Source organism: Temnothorax curvispinosus, unplaced genomic scaffold (assembly GCF_003070985.1).
Source record: "Temnothorax curvispinosus isolate PA1 unplaced genomic scaffold, ASM307098v1 QBEX01015410.1, whole genome shotgun sequence".
NCBI lineage: Eukaryota > Metazoa > Arthropoda > Insecta > Hymenoptera > Formicidae > Temnothorax > Temnothorax curvispinosus.
In genome coordinates this window covers 453,900-471,440 of record NW_020225190.1, presented here as the reverse complement: position 1 = coordinate 471,440, position 17,541 = coordinate 453,900, and the positions used below count along the sequence as shown (strand labels likewise).

Here is a 17,541-nt window from a genome sequence, read left to right as displayed (position 1 = left end):
CGCCGTATGTTCCCAACGGTATCTGCGCGAAACGCGGTCCGCGTGCAATGTATGCAGATGAGGAGGACGGACAATTTTCTCGCAGTTATGGACGCGCGGCGTAGCGAGGTCCACGTTAAATCTTAATGGAGGAAAGTAGCTTATAGCACGGAGCCGCTATCGTATGCACGGCTGCTAGACGATCGGCGCCGCTCATTAGTCGCCGGTGGTGCATTAATATTAATGGACTATCGATACCCGCGCGCTGGTAAAAGCTATTTAATAGCGCAGTTAATAGCATTGCGCGCGGGGTTACCTCGCCGTTACTAGAGTCCATTAGCGAAATTATGTGAAATCGCAGCGGAATCAGACGGTATTGTCTCGGACGGATGCTGCGGAATACATTTCCGCGCAATGCGCCCTTACGTTGGCGTCGACATTAAAAAAAAAAAAAAAAAAAAAAAAAAACATGACAACTGTGAAAGCTTATTTTGAGAACGCCTTCTAAGATTTCAGGTATTTTTCACTGTTGCTAATACAAGTAAAGATTTAATAATAAAGCTTATTTTTGTTACTTGTTCATATTTATAAATTGCACTTTTAATCAATTTACTTGGATATTTAAAATAATATTATCATAATTGTACTAAAAGAAATAACTATAAACGCAATTAAAAAAAGAATGAAGGAACAAATGGAAAAATTCAATTATATCATTAAATATTAATGGGAATATTTCGTTGCCTCGGTAAACGAGTTCTAACATTATTATTGTAATATATCATCCGCGGTTGATGCTAATGCTTGTCGATGTTTACAACATAAAACCTAACCGACATCACTTTCATTATCAGTAATCGCTTATCTCACCGCGCGTGCAGTCGAAACTCGAAGTTGCGTCTATCGATCATTCCTCGGAGCTGACGAGAGAGCGGCATCATAACTTTGCCGGGTCGATCGGCTTCCGCGCTCCGCTGGGAACTTGCTCGTAACGATTAGCGGTTCTATTGGTCGATGAGACTGAGCAGAAGCCCGACAATGCGCGAGAGAAGTAGAAAGATGGCAGAGGAAGAAAAATGGGTTAAGAGAGAATAAGAGAACTTTGAAATTGAGATCCATATCAAAATGTTTTATACAAATCCAGAAAACGCAACATAATGGAATTATATGTAAATGCTCACCAATTAGTACGTAAATATTAGAAACAATTCAGATGCCATGAGAACTAGAATAAGAGAACAACGAACGAAACTAGATTGAAATCGGAGATTTATAATTAAATTGTCGAAGACGAAATAATGGATGCACAAGCAGTAGTCTCACGCGTTTTGTGTAACATTCTATACACGCAATATATAAAAAACAAGAAATATTCGAGGCAATTATTTATGCCATGAAAGACTTGAGACTTATTATCAAATAACCAACATTTAAGTGACAACAACGTTCTTATGCATATCTCAAAATTATCTTATTTGCTTCTCATTCTCGGGTCTTTAGTTGATAAACAATAAGATATGTCATATATATATGTTTCTACATGAAAGATAAAGAAAGAAATGGATCTCGTCGTACGTTTGTCCGGCAGGAGGCAAATCACGTACAACGTCCTTCGCGGACTACCGAATTGAATTTCGGACAACACTTACGACGGCGGTCTCATGAATAATGCACCGGTCGCGGTCGGCAGCCGCGGGTGTCGCACCCGGAAAAGTGTTGACCCCTTCGACCAAGATGGATGGGACATCCGTTGATTATCAAAGACAAACGTTCTCTCTCTCTCTCTCTCTCCTTCTCTCTCTACCTTTTTTTTCTATTTCTTACTGTCGTGCGCGTGCACGGCCGACGTCGTCGACCGCCCCCGGCCCGCGGCCGCAGGCTCCGAGGGCCGCATACGTGACCCTACAGGATGGCGTGCCGCGAACGTTCCACTGATAATTTACAAGGACGATAGAGAGCCTGAGTAACGACGCTGCTTGTGTAAACGCGGCCTCCCGCGAGGATGCTTCGTGTGCAAAATTAAAAGCGTATGCATCTATAGTGAGAACGTGTATATAAATACTATAAATAGGGACAGAGTTGTTTTTTTATTATTATTATTATTTGCACAGTATTGTCTTCTTTAACGCTAAGAGTCATTTCTATAAAGATTTATTCCTTAAATATGAAAAGCTTGTCCCTAAAATTTTTATATAAATCGAGATAAATATAGCATTAGAATTAGAACATATATATGATTTTGATTGACGTATTATTCTCTTTCTCTTCGAGTAAGGGAAATATATTTCCCTTCTTTCTATTGGACCCACATATGCTGTAATTATCTCATTCTTATTATGTAAAACAATTTAATTTGACGAACTAATTTACTTTTTCCTTTGAACCTACCTATTTCCTCAGTTTGAATGTTGAACGTTATTTTAAATTGCCGTAAAAAGTCTACACGAGAAACGTAAAAACGGACAAACGTTTCAAAAAGACTCGAAATGCACGAGATTTGTTCTCGCACAAAGGCTCGCCGATGCAACGTAATATCTGGCCGCATGCGAAATAAGGTGATACACTACGGCTGCTATTACGTTTCATTGCACGACATTAGACAAGATTACGTTGCTTCTCGTAATGTTACGCCGAGCCTCATGACTTAATGGCTTATTTCATCATCGTTCCACCTCGAGTATATGATACGTCCCTCGTCGTTGTGTGTGTCTTTTTAAGAGTGCCTCCGAGAGCACGGTTTGCTATCATTTGCATAAGCGTTGCATAACCGCGACATGCAAAACACATGCAATCATATCATGACTCATCTGAAGTGTATCGATTTTATTTATCGATAATATTCTTTAATTAGCTTAAAATTTTATCGTTGCAATTATTGTCAACAATAATTGCTTTCTGTGTAGTATCTCTTTATTAAAAAAAGTTTTATTTCTTTAAAATATTATTCTTCACAAATTTTGCCAGCGACATGTCAAGTTTTAATATTGATACAATTAATCATTAATTTGAAGTAACTTTTCTTAATAGAAATATTGACAAGTATCATATTATGTCTTGCAAATTTCTAATTTTTAAAAAGTATCTTCGTGTAATCACAATAGTAAATAAAATTTAACTAAAATATAATATAGTTTTTTTATATCTAATTGTAAGAATAATAGTTTTTATATTTGAAGTTTTAAAAACTTGATTCCCCTAAAAACCCTTTGAATTTTTATACATATATAACTTGAAGTCTTTATTTTAAAGGAAATCTACGCATCATAAAAAACAAATCTCTTTTAAGATATCTCGATAAATTTCGTTGAATCAGAGGCTGTACTGAGTATGGATTTAGTTCATAATAAATCGCGAGAACAAGAATTAATAAGCCTGTAACAGCGAATCGATGTCTTACTCAGCGATTCGTAGAGGAAGTCTGTATAACGGCTGAAATTCGCTTCAAATCCGCTTGTCGGTTCCCGATTTCTACGCACACGAGAGTGGTGCACGTGCACGGGCATCATTAATCTTGCCTGACCAATGATCAACGACCTCTCTCATTGACTACGGCGTACGAGCATGCGAGGCGTACGTGTGCGGTCCCGCGAATGACTATCGAAGGGCGCGCGCGGCTCTTCTTAGCCTACGAAAGTCCATAAAGCATTTCTAACAAATGTGGTTTGCACGCACTACGAACTGTAATGAGTATCCCAATTGAAGAGCTAATTAGAATGTACAGAGATAATAATGTTCTTGGATGCATTTATCTTCTTTTGCAAGTTATTCGATTGCATAACTTTAAGATAATGCCATTTTACAACGACACACATCATTAGTATGTACATTCTAATTACATATTATGTAACATATACAACATTATATATTATAAATTTTATGTTTTATATATCAAATGTCTATTAAAACAATTATATTTTTTTCATTGCTTTTGCTTTTGTAAGTTTTCCAATTAAATTCATGATTGCCTATATTGTTATTGGTAATAAATCACGCTTACAAAGATCAAGTTTTAAATGCGCCACGTCGGACATTACACACATGGAGTTATTACACGGCGAGAATTCTAATTGCGACAAATTTATCTCTCTCAATAAAACGCAACAGGCCATTGTCCGCCGAGGCACCTAATTAGATCGGAAATGTAATAGCACGTGGAATAAACTCCTGATATCCGCCCACGTACACGTGAATGCCGCACGTGTCTTGGTAAGTAATGTATCCGTCGTATATACTGGATGTTCCAGAGACTCCGTATAACAATTATAAAGCGGTATATTCTCTTATAGATATTACATCTTGTTACAGTTTTACAAATTTGCAACATTAAATATAATTAAATCAATTAAACATACATTTATGATATATATTTGTCGACAAACATATTGAAACATATTTATTTACATTAAAACATTAAAAGTGTAAAATGAAATGCTATCGCTTATCTTTCATAGATTTACCAGATTAAATTAACTTGGGTCTCGCTTTTAACAATGGAAATATCGTCTCGAAACTTGAAAAGAAAACCCTGCCTTGCCGTCATTACTGCAAGCTCTCGCGGACACCCGATATAGCTGCCCTGTAAAACGGTGTCACCGCCGCGCGCCCGTTAGGGTCGTAGGGATGCGAGCTGTTTCGCGAGTGGGCGGGGATTATTAATGACCACGAGCCGCCTTATCTTTTCCACTTCCTGTTCGAGATACATAATACGTGGGCCGCCCCGCGCGCGGTAGTTGCATCGCGTCGCAACATTGTGCGTAACCGGCTTCTCGGAGGCTCTCTCGCGCTCTCGTCTCTCATTGTGTGTGCCCCTCGCGTATAATCGTGACGCTGCGCATGCACCCGCGTATTTATCATCGCCCGGAATCGCACCCGCGTCGCGGCAAAGGAATGACTTGAGCGAACGATTAATCGTCGTTATCCTCGATCGCGCGGAAAATTTTATTGCCGTTGCCGTAGCACGTAATATCGGACAGAATGTCTCGGCGACATTGTATAGGTACTTTATAATACGCAGCTTCAACTTCAAGGAGATCTAAATTTTATAATATCTATAATATTGAATTATCAGTTATCAATTATTTAACGCAAATTGGAAAGGGTCGCAGCGAAATGTGACCATACAAGTTTGATGGAGAATTACCATCTTATAATTTATTATTACACAAAGCTCTGAATTTTTTGCAACATCGTATCGGATCATTGAGATATTCAACACAAATTGGAAAGTTATAACGAAACGTAGCATCCAATTTTGATGGAAAATACTGCTTTATAATTTACTCTTAACAAAGCTCTGAATATAGTTTAAATATTTTATTATAATATCGCATCGAATATATAATTGAGATATTTAACACAAATTGAAAATTTGAAATAAAATATAATGAACATCGACAAGTTCGGTAGAAAATACCGTTCTATTATTTACTGTTACACAAAGAAATGTTTTACATTAAAACCCATATTGTTACCTATATACAAATTATATAACACTGCATAGAGACACCGCATAGGCGTAGAGCGCCATAAATGCTTGGTATATTATCTTATTCGTAATTTTTCTTGAATTTCTTTCTTTAAAAAAGATGAGGTAATATAATAAAAAAAATACTGCTCTACATCGGACAGTCTTATCCTCAGCAGTCTTTCTCGTAAACCCGAGAGACATAAGGAGGCTGGGAAAGAATATAAAAGCAACCCCCAGAAGGAATAGGCGCTGCGGCTTCTTTTATTGGCGAAATTAAAGAACACGTAGAAATGCAATTGGCGACTCTTTATGCAACTTCCTAAGAACCCTACGGGTCCTTCCTCGTGCCGAGAGCGGTTCACGGATTTAGGTCCGACGAGAAGGAGGTCGGAACCCTCGCATACGAGTTCTCGAGGGGTAGATCCAGATTTTCGATATTATTTGCTTTGTACCGCGTTACAGGGAGCAGAAAAAGATAGATATATATAAAGAGAGAGAGAGAGAGAGAGAGAGAGAGAGAGAAGACGAGAAACTGTGCAAATCCTCGGTAACAGGAGGCGAACACGAGAACCCCATCCCGTTATTCCTCCGGAAAATCGCTTCGCCTATAATAAGCCCAAACGATTGCTTCGCGAAATTGCTTTTCTTCAAACAGAGGCGTTTGATGTCGCGTCTCCTTTTTGACGGATCGTAATCGCGCGCGTGTTAGTGCGCTCCGAGCTGTCGGGCCTCGCTGCCGGAAAGACAGAAAGATCTCTTTGGATCTTTAGCCGACGTTTCCTATCTCGTATTCATGGGCAAATGGGCGACGCGGAATATTTGCTCCGCGCGAACGACTCGCAAAGAATACAGTAAAGTCTCATTTTCTCCCTCTGGTATTAAATAGCAAAATATTACTGTCAGTACGAATATGAAGCGTGTGTAAGAGATAATCTGCGATTTATAATTCGGAACAACATAAATATTAACAAATTGTACGAATAATTTATATATTATATATTGTTAATCGATATCGAACAATTGGAAATTAACCGTAATGTAGCATAAGTATTGCGCATGTCGATTACGATGTTATATATCTTTAGGTATCAATGAGCGCGTTGTATGTAAGTTTCTCTTAAGAAACTTTGCTGAGAAATCAACACTAATTTACGATAGACAAAATTGTCTGACAATGAGCTCTACATAGCGTGTGATATACATATCAATTAAGCTCTCTCACTTACCTTTGCGAAGTACCATATCTGACGTCACTTTTTCTTTGCAGCCCCCATGCATCCGGAACACTCTATGGGACAGCCATCGGGCGACAAATTTTCCACGGGAATGTCCGGTACGGGCTTCATCGATGGGTGAGTACCAGACTCGATTCTTACCTAGAACACAGTACAAGTCGCTTGTTTCTTCGCATTTAATTAACGGAATAATATCGAACGCTTTTCGCGAATCACAATAAGCGAAGTAATTTATACCTCTCTTTATTGCTAATGCCAGCTTTAATTACTTTTCATCTGATAATTTATATTGCTACGCTACGAACATCCCTTGAGTTTCTAAATCTTTCTTTCTTTAAAAAAAAAAAAAAAAAAAAAAAATGCCGCAGTCGCAGAAGTTTCGTGCATAAAAATGGCCGTCGAACGGGAAAAATGGCATGGGCAAAAGTCGACCGTAAAAATCGTGGAATTTCAAGATTTTGGGGAGCTTGCTTGTCGTGATGTTTCATCATTCCGCTAATTCTGTCAAGGTTCTTAGCCAATATTTGCCATTTCACTTACTTTGTCTTAATCCCGTCACTCTCTCGACGCTCCCGGCCCGGAAGAGAGAAAAGTTTTAGGATGGTTTCATGGCGACGCGCGCGACCGAAATGAATTTGAATTTTCACTCGGCGAGCGCGAACTGAGCGACGCGAAGGGGTGAAAAACGTGATCCGTAGCGCCATCTGCGGAAATTCGGGCTCACTAACGTTCGCGACATCGTGGACATCGCGACAAGCCGGACAGGCTGCTGGCTGCTGTGCCCGGCTGCCCGCAGTGCCGCACTGCCCGCGGCAATTAGTTTACAAATGGTTGACACCGGGTGTGGTGTCAAATGACACGAGCTCCTGCACGCCAAGCCAAATGTTTTGATAGTTGATCTACGAATTATGAAGCTACTCTTGTACCTAGCATTGTTGCAGAATACGTGTATTTTTGTACGAGCCGTAATTAACGCCGGGAACACGACGGAGCCGAGGTAGCGCAGCGAGACCAATCGTCTCGCGAGGTTACGTAGATCCACGCGAGAGCATTTTTTTTTTATTTCGAGATAACGTGGCTTTTCAAGCACGAAGTCGATACGACTGATAGTGGCCGGTCAGCGACTGATAACGACCGACTTTCCTCCGTCGATTCGCCTCGAAATGCGACGAACAACAGCTAGAAATACAACTTTCCTGTGACTTCGCTGGGGTTATGTTTTGAAATGAAAACGCGTCCATTCCAGTCCGAATCATCACATAAAAATATCACGAGCGATAATTGTTTTTCTATTTGTTAGCGTAATTTTGCTTTGGCTTCTTATTAAGATAAATTCACGCGAAATTCAAGTCATAAAAACCCTATGTGAAAAATATTATCTTTGCCAGTATGTTTTCACACCAATAAATATACCAATAAATATAAGAATATGCGTAAAATCTGTTGTCTTTATTTGTTGTGACAGCATGGGACATGGTGACACGTTGGACATCTCCGTTGGAAATGGGATGTCTACGCCTCACATCTCTCACTTGGCGTCCGCGAATCCGTTCAATATACTTTCGCCGAGTCCACAGCCAACCAGCTCACAATCCAGCACTATGGATTTCAATACAAACAGCGGCCTTACTAATGGCAATATACAATTCCCTCCTAATGTGAATTTCGACGAGATGTCGAGCATAAGTTCAGTTTCAGGCAGAAAGGACAATCATAAAGGAACCTGCGAGGTTTGTACTTGAATATAAAAATAGATTTTAATTAAGACATTCATGATGTATAAAAAGGAGTTACACAAAATAGTTGAATTTTTACAGGTCTATATAGGAAAAACCTGTGCACAATTTGTAGGAAATCAATCGGTTTATATTATACATCCCATGACACAAAAAATGCTCGAGGAGAAATTAATGAAGGCCTTTCAAGTTATCAATTTCTCCAAGTACGTTGCTTCGAAGCTTCAGAATATATTGAAATGAAATTTGCGTACAATATATAATACAATATTTAATATCGCGGTGTTAAATAAGGTGAGAAAAGCTAAAATGTTTTTAACTGTTTTATCACAGCGAGCTCTCGTCAAATTGCGAAGGGTACGCAAAGCCGTCTCTTTGCTATTCCGCCTTTCCAATATGCCGCGACCCATCAAACACTCAGAAACCGAAGAACGCGGAAGCGAGCACGCAACTCTTTAACCTTCTGAATTCCAAGCAAGACGATTTCTTGGACGACGGAGACCGCGACGACACGGATGATTTTTCGAGACTGCATAGCGTTCCCAAACGTAGTCCTACTTTGGGCCCAATTTTCGACTTCATGTCCAATGAAGATGGGAAGTCGAGCAACAAGAAGATAATTAATCAGAGTTACGGCGACACGCGAGCGTCCAGTAGAAACGAGATTAATCGTAAATTACGAAGGATATGCCGCGAGGAATGCGAAATGCTGGAGAATGAGTTGTGCAGGAAGGAATATGCGATAGCGAAGAGGCATCCGTTGATTGGGCATCAAGTGCCTTTAGTTGAATGTTCTGACTTACCACTGGAAGGGACAACTGAGGCTCGTGATTGCTTAACGCTTGGGTTATCCGTAGCAAACAATGTGCAAGAAAGTATGTATCTTTTTACATTTTTATTTCAAATCTAACGTGTATATTGGGTTGCTACATCACAGAATAGATACATTCAAGACGATGCAACGAATTAAATTGATTTTAACTTTCAATCCTCTATCGCTTGCATATCAAAACAATCTTAACATGTTTCTTGCAGATGATTATTGCTACTGGGGTAGTGGGAAATCCTATCGAGGAATTGTAAAAACGAGCGTCAGTGGAAGGCCGTGTTTACGGTGGTTTCATCACTTCAACCTTCCGATTTCTGATTATCCCGAATTAGCTGGACGTCATTCTTATTGCCGGAATCCTGGGGGCAAAGAAATTCAACCATGGTGTTACGTCGATGTCAATAACAGAATGCAAAAAGAGTTTTGCAATATACCTAAATGTGGTAAGAATTTCTAAATTAAGTATACATATTTTACTTATATAAATATTTAATGAAAAAACATATATCTGTTACTTTCAGTTGAGAATTTATGGATTTATGCGGTCGTTGGTTTTGTACTAACGGGAGGATTTGTTATTATATTAATTTGTTATTGCTGCTGCTACAGAAGTAGAAAATCCAGAAGGCAAATGAATCATTTACCATCCAATAAAGTAAATATATCAGTATATACACATATTTCTAAATTATAAGTTGCAATTAGCTAAAACAATACTTTATTTTCAACAGATGTTAACTAGTATCCAGTGTGATAAAAACATATATGATGGAAGGAGGAGCACGACGCAACCTATGGAAATGAGTTCTCTCTTGGCAGGGCCTGGTAATACGACACCGGGCACTGGCACCTTAAGCAGTGGCAGTAGTAGAACTTCTAATAATAGGATACCGCAATTTACTACAAATAATATCGTGCTCTTGCAAGAACTCGGTGAAGGTGCTTTTGGTAAATATTAACAAATTATTCATTTTTTTCTGTGTGTAAATTCGATAAATGATTCACTTTAAACTAATATTGATTATATCTTTAGGAAAAGTTTACAAGGGAGAATTGCAAACCGGAAATAAGTGTGAGCCACCCATTTATGTAGCGGTGAAAACACTGAAGGAAAATGCAACTCCCAAGACTCAGAGCGACTTTAAAAGAGAAGTCGAATTGATGACGGATCTACGGCATCCGAATATCATTTGTTTGCTCGGTGTGATATTGAAAGGGGAACCAATGTGTATGCTCTTCGAGTACATGACTCAGGGAGATCTGCATGAGTTTCTAATCTGTCACTCCCCGAGATCGGATGTTCCATTAAATAACAGTGGCGGAAAAATTCTAGAGCAACCGGAATTTTTGCATATTGCTTTACAAATTGCTTCCGGTAGATATTAATTTATTTTACGATTAAGTTGACATAATTTTGATACATACAATAATTATCGTTCTTCTTAGGCATGGAATATTTGGCTAGTCATCATTACGTCCATCGCGATTTGGCAGCGAGAAATTGCTTAGTAGGCGATAATTTAACAGTAAAAATCTCAGACTTTGGTCTGTCGCGAGATATATACAGCAGCGACTATTACAGAGTACAATCTAAAAGTTTACTCCCTGTTCGATGGATGCCACCCGAGTCGATTCTGTACGGTAAATTTACTACAGAGTCGGACGTATGGAGTTTCGGAGTTGTACTCTGGGAGATCTACAGCTACGGTTTGCAGGTAAAATCAAGATAACCATTAAATTAAAAACAATAATAAAGAATTTTTGAATTTTGTTTTACATTTATGCACTTATTGCTCTGTTTAGCCATATTACGGATACAACAATCAGGAAGTTATAGACATGATTCGCTCGCGGCAACTATTGCCGTGTCCCGAAGACTGCCCGACGATGATTTACAGTCTGATGATTGAGTGCTGGCACGAGGTGGCGAATCGTAGGCCGCAATTCCCGGAAATTCACCATCGACTGCATAATTGGTACATAAATCAAACCTACTTGAGCGACTTCTGCAACGAGTCTATCACCAGTTACTCCGGCAGTAGTCACAAGAGCACAAATAAGACCAATTCGACGCAACTGTCAGCGCCGATATATAAAAGCGATCAAAAAACAGGCATGGAGACCATGTGTAATCTCAACGATCACAATAACGCGATAAAGATGCTACCACCGATAAATACTTTTCCGAATTCTAATTGCGTTGAGCAGAGACCAAATTGCGGTTTTAACACGGAACATGGAACGCCGATAAAAACGCCTAATTATCAGAATCCCGCTACGAACGTCAATCTGAACGATATCTACGATGACAAACAGTGTTGCTCGCCAAAGTTGAGTGGCGCGAAGAAAGTTTTACCTGCGGTAGTACCTCAAGCGAGTGGGCCCAAGTCGAACGTGGCCAGCAACGGTCCGAGACCGATGCAAAACGGCGCGCAATTGGTTGTCAGGTTACCGGATCCCAGTAAAGTTACGACTGAAACGAGGGTATCAAAGTGAACGACTTTATTCACGAATACGAATGATTCATCTTCGATCAAATGAAACATAGTTTTTGATCGCTAATGGGAACATTAAAGCTCCTTACCAGTCACATTCTCAACACCAAGGATTTGGCAAGCGTGTAGACCGCCATCGAAACAGGCACTGGTGCCAGTTTTTTAATCGAAAAGAGGAAAAAGAAGAAACTGTCGAATGCGTACGTTCGACTCGTATATTTGCCGAGATGATTTGTCGACGTCGACGTGAAAACGTATGTTTATATGATACTTCGGATATTTTTTTTATAGTACTAAACGAATAGAGTAAAAACAGAGCTGCTTTAATAACTAATCATTGCCATATACATACATTTATTTATTTTTACAAATATACACGTATTTTATATTGCCTTTTATTTCGGATCACGTATATAATGTTTCCTCACGATCTATCGGATGATTATTTTGGACGGTATTGAACAAATAAGATAGATACAGAGAGAGAGTAACTATAATACTTAATCACTGCCATATATATGCATTTATTTATTGTTATAAATATACACGTATTTTATAATATATAATATTATCGTTTATTTTGGATGGTATATATACATATATATCTGTAATGTTTTACACCTAATTTAATACAATCTAGTTTAATACATACGTGGAACATAGAACCGAATGTCGTGCTCTAACGATTCCATTCGTGACTATAATAATATAACACAATAGAACGAAATTTTTAAGACGTGCTCCTTTATTTTTACGAAAAGATAGATAATCATTGAAACATTATATTAGCGAATATATGTACAATTTATACGTTTATTCGTAAGATATATAAAACGAGCGAGAAACAATTCTATTTCACAAGGAAGAAAAATAAATTCTCTCTTATAGAACACAATATCAACGAATGTTGATATCTGCATTAAAACGAGTGTTTAATCATGTGCATGCTCTGTCCAAAGAGTATAATGTATGGAATATATTGTTATGCTCTATATAAGGCATACCCCTTATAAATCATGTTTTCAAATAATCTTTACAGAACTGTTCAAAAAGATTCGTATATGCGGGCAATCGGATATATATTGTAATAAGCGAAAGTGAGAAAAAAGAAAGAAAGAGCGACAGAGGTGTGTATGAGTGCGTGTGTGCATGTGTGTATTTTGTGAATATATATTGAGATGTTTTCTAAAAAGCAATTTTTATAATCATATCGTATGCCAAAACCCGGATAGCGAATATTGATTGTTAATAAAAAAACATTCAACTTGTACATTTTTATAATAATCGCATATATATATCTTTTATCTGTAAATCTTTGAGGTCACTCTTTTAGCCGAAAATGTAATTTTATTGCTGCAATTGTGCTACATGAATTGATTGGAATATATTCTATATCTGTAAGCGTAAAGAAACCAATATGCAATGAGAAATATATAAGAATCAATTTATTTACTATATGTTTGTGGCTTCGTTGTCAAACGCGCATTGTCAATATTTATAGATAATTAATGTCAACGTAATTGTATCACCGCTAATGAGAGATAATTTACGCAAATAATTACTAATCTTTTATTTATTCGTAGTATTCTTTGACCTCAAAGACGCAAACGACTGAGATTTGATACCCCACGAACACTCAGCGATGTTAAATGGAAAATTTTATCGGCGTTTGTGTATAAATTATATGTTATTTGTGTATGGGGCATATAATATACATTCTAACAGGCGCTAAAACATTGTCGCTCGATTTGACACTGAATCGAGTAACACCCTATGATGAACTTTGCGAAATTAATGCCCACTTTAAAGAGCGAGATAGCGAATACTAGCGCAGAGCGATAGGAAGTGAAAACGTAGAATTAAAGTATTCAAAGGGGGAGACTGTATTATACTTTTTATAATTTTGTATTAATAAAAAAGAAACATAAAGAACATGTTCCGTTCGTTGGAGAAAAAAAAGAAAGACTGGACTTAACGACATCGTCCGGTGATTTTTACTCCCACGTCCATTAACTGGACAATGATCGGAGAGTGCGCGATAAGTGCTATTGAGTTAAATAAGACTTGTAGAACTGACGAACCTCCGAATCGAATTTATATCGACTGTAATCCCGACCGTCTCGAAGGTTTGTCACGGAAACTTAGACTTAAGTTAATTTATGTAAACTTCAGCGAAGAATTATACACATTTAAAACTTTATATATTCAGTCAAATATAATATACAATTCATGTTTTTCGTATATTACAGATTGGTCATTTCTTTCTTCATATAAAAAAATATATTGAATATAACCGCAACAAACATCTGATTGCAAAAAAATCATCATTACTTTACGCATTTAGCAATTTACATGTGATAAATAATTCTAATTAACTCATTAAATCGATTAATGGATCTTTAAGAAATAAACTTCTCTACATTTATTTTTAATTTATCAGATTTATCCTCTATTTTATGACAGTATGATCAATTAATTGTCTATAGATTGCATATATACTTACAAAGTTATAATAATTAATTTGAATTCTTTCCATTCTGAAAGGCTTTATTTTATATTACGATAATGGATGAATGGATCAATTTGTCTCATCTGATGTTTTATTTAACTAACAATACATACTAGCTTATTTACAATCTTTTTATTTACAATCTGTAACAGATGTTAAAAATAATAAAAATGTCCATGATGTGTAATTATTGATTTAGATGTTTCACTCATAGTGAAATCACGTGTATTGATGACCTTGATCACTTTAGTCTTTCCATTAGCTTCAGTCTTCGCATTAGCGATGCGATAACAAATCAACGCACCATTAAGGCACGCAATGCTAGCAAATTGATCGAAAAAGCACATGGTTTGTCTTATACATCATGATAGTGACTAAAATTGACATTTCTACTGTTTACATAATCCTGCAACCTATAAAATATATATATCTACTCTCTCCGTTAAATAGGAAGTTCTAATCAAAAGATGAATAATTGATGGATATATACTGCACTAATGCAATATTAATACATATATATACATTTTCTTTCTCCTTTTCTCAGCTATAAAGAAAGTTATTTCGGGTTAAATTGTCTCCTGCATAAGGAAGACAATTTAACTGCAATTGTCTCATATTTACACCGTGGACAATGCGATCACGGATAGGACATAACCACAATTTCCGTAATTATACTGTGTAAGAAAATAATATATATCAAAATATATGTCGTTGCAAATAATGCAAATCGGCAAAACACGTTTCAAATGTCTTTGTGAGACGAGCGTTATTTCCGATTACGTCGAGCTTTATCGTGGTCCGAAACAATGAACGGCGTGATTTGGAGTAAAACGCAGAAGACTTTTGTACCAATTTCCAGCGTGCCGATATTTGCTATGCTACAACAAGAACGTCTTAAACAAAGTCGAGCACTGGAAACCCACAATTTCCAATTGCGCAACTTGACTCTAACATCCTACCAGGTACTTCCAAGAAGCTCAACTGAGTTTTTGATGGATATTCTATTTACATTTATAAATATTTCCACACTTCTCTCATTAAAACTAATATTCAATAATTAATAATAATAGTACGATAATTCCTATTAAAAATTTTCAAATTATGAAAAATGTTATCTGAAACTATTCATTGAGTAATTATATTTATGACAAATTTATCTGTAGCTTCAATTTATTCAATTTATTAAAATTATAGAAATTTCCAAGAAAGTATAATTAAATAATTAATAGTATTACATGGACCAAGTGTAATGATGATAGAAATATCGATCGTATTTTTAAATAATAATTGATAATGCAAGAAAGAATAATTTTTCTTATTCTATATTTTGGGAAATGATATTAAATTATTTACTATTCTTTCAACGTTATACAATTTATTAACGAATTACAAACTAAGAAATATAAACTAACTGCGAAGACTTGGATGACAATTTCTTCATGTAATTTAGGATCCGCATTTCCTCGAATTTTACGATAACGATACGAAAGTTACAGGACTTTGCGGTGAATTGTGGACTCTTCTTTCTGCAAAATTGAATTTTACGTAAGATTAACTGTAATCCAAACCGCAATTTATTATATTAGAAGATTGTTGGCAAAGCTAACGATAAATTACATGTACAATCAAAGGATACTTCATATTCTTAGATTACAGCCAATAAAATCAAATGAAACTGGCCTGGGTGCATCATCGAAAAACCATACCATTTTTGAGCAAGGATTATTAAGTATAATTTCGCGCAATGAAACTATTGCGATTCCAAAAGTCGAAACTTACAGTGTTCGACGTATAGCTGTTGATTTTACAATGCCTTTATGGATGAACAGGTACGCTTTTAAGTGCTTCACACGATGACATCTTCTAAAATGCTAAATAGAGACGAAAGAATTGCAACTTTTAAAAAAAGACATATAACAACGTATATAAAATTTATTCTTATAAACTTCAGGTTGTTATAACAAAATCTTATAATAAATGTTACAGCCACCGATTATATATTCAACATGAGATAATACACGACAGCACATGGATGGCAAAAGTGTTCTCCTGGAAAATATGGTGCTTTGTATTGGTTATGTGTCTACTACTGAGCATATGTAGTTTTTGGTCACAAATTATTCTCGCACGGATCGGAAATAATTGCAGACGCTCGACCATTAGCGATCATATTTTTTACACCTTTGGAATGATCTGCAATCAAAGTTTGTATGATTAATATAAATATATGTTTTATCCTCTTTATTTTGAAATAATACAAAAATGATTATGATCGCATTATTTTTATCAAAATAAAATGATATTTTATTATTAAATGGTATGTAATAACAAAAAAATATTAACTTGAGTAATAACTGTAACAGGCTATATTCCCGATGTTCTTATTGGAAGATCAAGAATATTTGAAGTATCGCTGGGCCTCTTTTGTTCTATATTGTCGATGGCATTTGGAGCTTTGTTATTCCTTTATATAACAAAAAGGATTAACGTTATACCGCCATTCAATAATCTAGAATCTCTGCTGACCGATACCTCATATGACGTTGTTATTTTGAAAGGTTCTATTGGAGATATCGCGTTTAAGGTATTAGATATTTATTTATATAATTTGTTAATCTTTAAATTACATCGAGTATATGTGATCCAGATATTGGCTATTAAAAAACTTATAGGTAAACCCTAACAAACCTTATACACTGGTAAGAAGGGCAAAACGCGTCGTCGTTGCATCAACAATCGAGGAAATGTTTAAATTGACATGTATAAAAGGTAAAAAAAAGTATACCGCACTCCAAGGTGAAGACGAGTATAAAGCAAGAGGTCAAATTGGATGTGAGGTAATTCCAATTGGACAATCTTACTTCAAAATGTGGGTAGCTTCCGGCATTGCGAGGAATTTTAAGTACAAAAGGACCATCGACCTCGGGTAAAAAGCGTTACCCGTTATAATACCATCGTATAGGTATAATGCTAACGTGCTGTGTGAACAAGTAATTTTTATGTGTACAGGATACTCAGATTAAAGGAAGTTGGATTGTGGGATCAGTTAGTAGATCGTTGGTTAACGGAGAAAAGTCAGCGTCTTAATAATGCCAACGTAGAAGCGATTGGGATAGATCAAGTTTCTTTAGTAATTTTAATGATGTGCTGTGGAATGATAACAGCTTTTATTATTTTCATAATTGAAAAAATTGTATATGCTTATCAACACAGGCTATCGTAACTTTACACTAATGCTATCATGAATATTTTAATTATGTAATTTTACTTTATTTGCTTCAAAGATTTATC

General features: G+C 36.6%; 2 protein-coding genes across 4 annotated transcripts in view; both read left to right on the top strand.

The window, feature by feature from the left end:
• The window catches only part of LOC112465627 (tyrosine-protein kinase transmembrane receptor Ror), a 238,617-nt gene extending 224,608 nt beyond the window's left edge, over nt 1-14,009 (top strand). Inside the window, exons 6-15 of one of the 3 annotated variants that reach the window (XM_025033257.1) lie at nt 6,714-6,798; nt 8,147-8,411; nt 8,499-8,623; nt 8,751-9,292; nt 9,453-9,689; nt 9,768-9,901; nt 9,978-10,194; nt 10,280-10,621; nt 10,693-10,961; nt 11,050-14,009. In XM_025033257.1, coding sequence (XP_024889025.1) covers nt 6,714-6,798; nt 8,147-8,411; nt 8,499-8,623; nt 8,751-9,292; nt 9,453-9,689; nt 9,768-9,901; nt 9,978-10,194; nt 10,280-10,621; nt 10,693-10,961; nt 11,050-11,742 — 2,909 coding nt within the window. In that variant the 3' untranslated portion in view covers nt 11,743-14,009. Of the gene's footprint in view, nt 1-6,713; nt 6,799-7,517; nt 7,679-8,146; nt 8,412-8,498; nt 8,624-8,750; nt 9,293-9,452; nt 9,690-9,767; nt 9,902-9,977; nt 10,195-10,279; nt 10,622-10,692; nt 10,962-11,049 lie in introns of those variants that run through there. The other 2 variants (XM_025033259.1, XM_025033258.1) reach the window with 2 other exon arrangements.
• On the top strand, nt 13,762-17,527 carry LOC112465641. The gene is made up of 8 exons (XM_025033281.1): nt 13,762-13,867; nt 15,037-15,212; nt 15,701-15,795; nt 15,900-16,079; nt 16,237-16,454; nt 16,614-16,834; nt 16,923-17,176; nt 17,260-17,527. Exons 1-8 carry the CDS (start codon nt 13,762-13,764, stop codon nt 17,471-17,473), a joined length of 1,464 nt encoding a protein of 487 aa, XP_024889049.1. The 3' UTR covers nt 17,474-17,527.
• Nucleotides 17,528-17,541: the final 14 nt, after the last annotated feature.

What these genes read in the sequence shown, in the direction of transcription:
- LOC112465641 (XM_025033281.1), top strand. Translation starts at nt 13,762, where the DNA reads ATGATCGGAGAGTGCGCGATAAGTGCTATTGAGTTAAATAAGACTTGT. An exon ending in TCTGCAAAATTGAATTTTAC is followed by an intron (nt 15,796 to 15,899) that starts GTAAGATTAACT and finishes TCATATTCTTAG; the next exon opens with ATTACAGCCAATAAAATCAA. An exon ending in TGGAATGATCTGCAATCAAA is followed by an intron (nt 16,455 to 16,613) that starts GTTTGTATGATT and finishes TAACTGTAACAG; the next exon opens with GCTATATTCCCGATGTTCTT.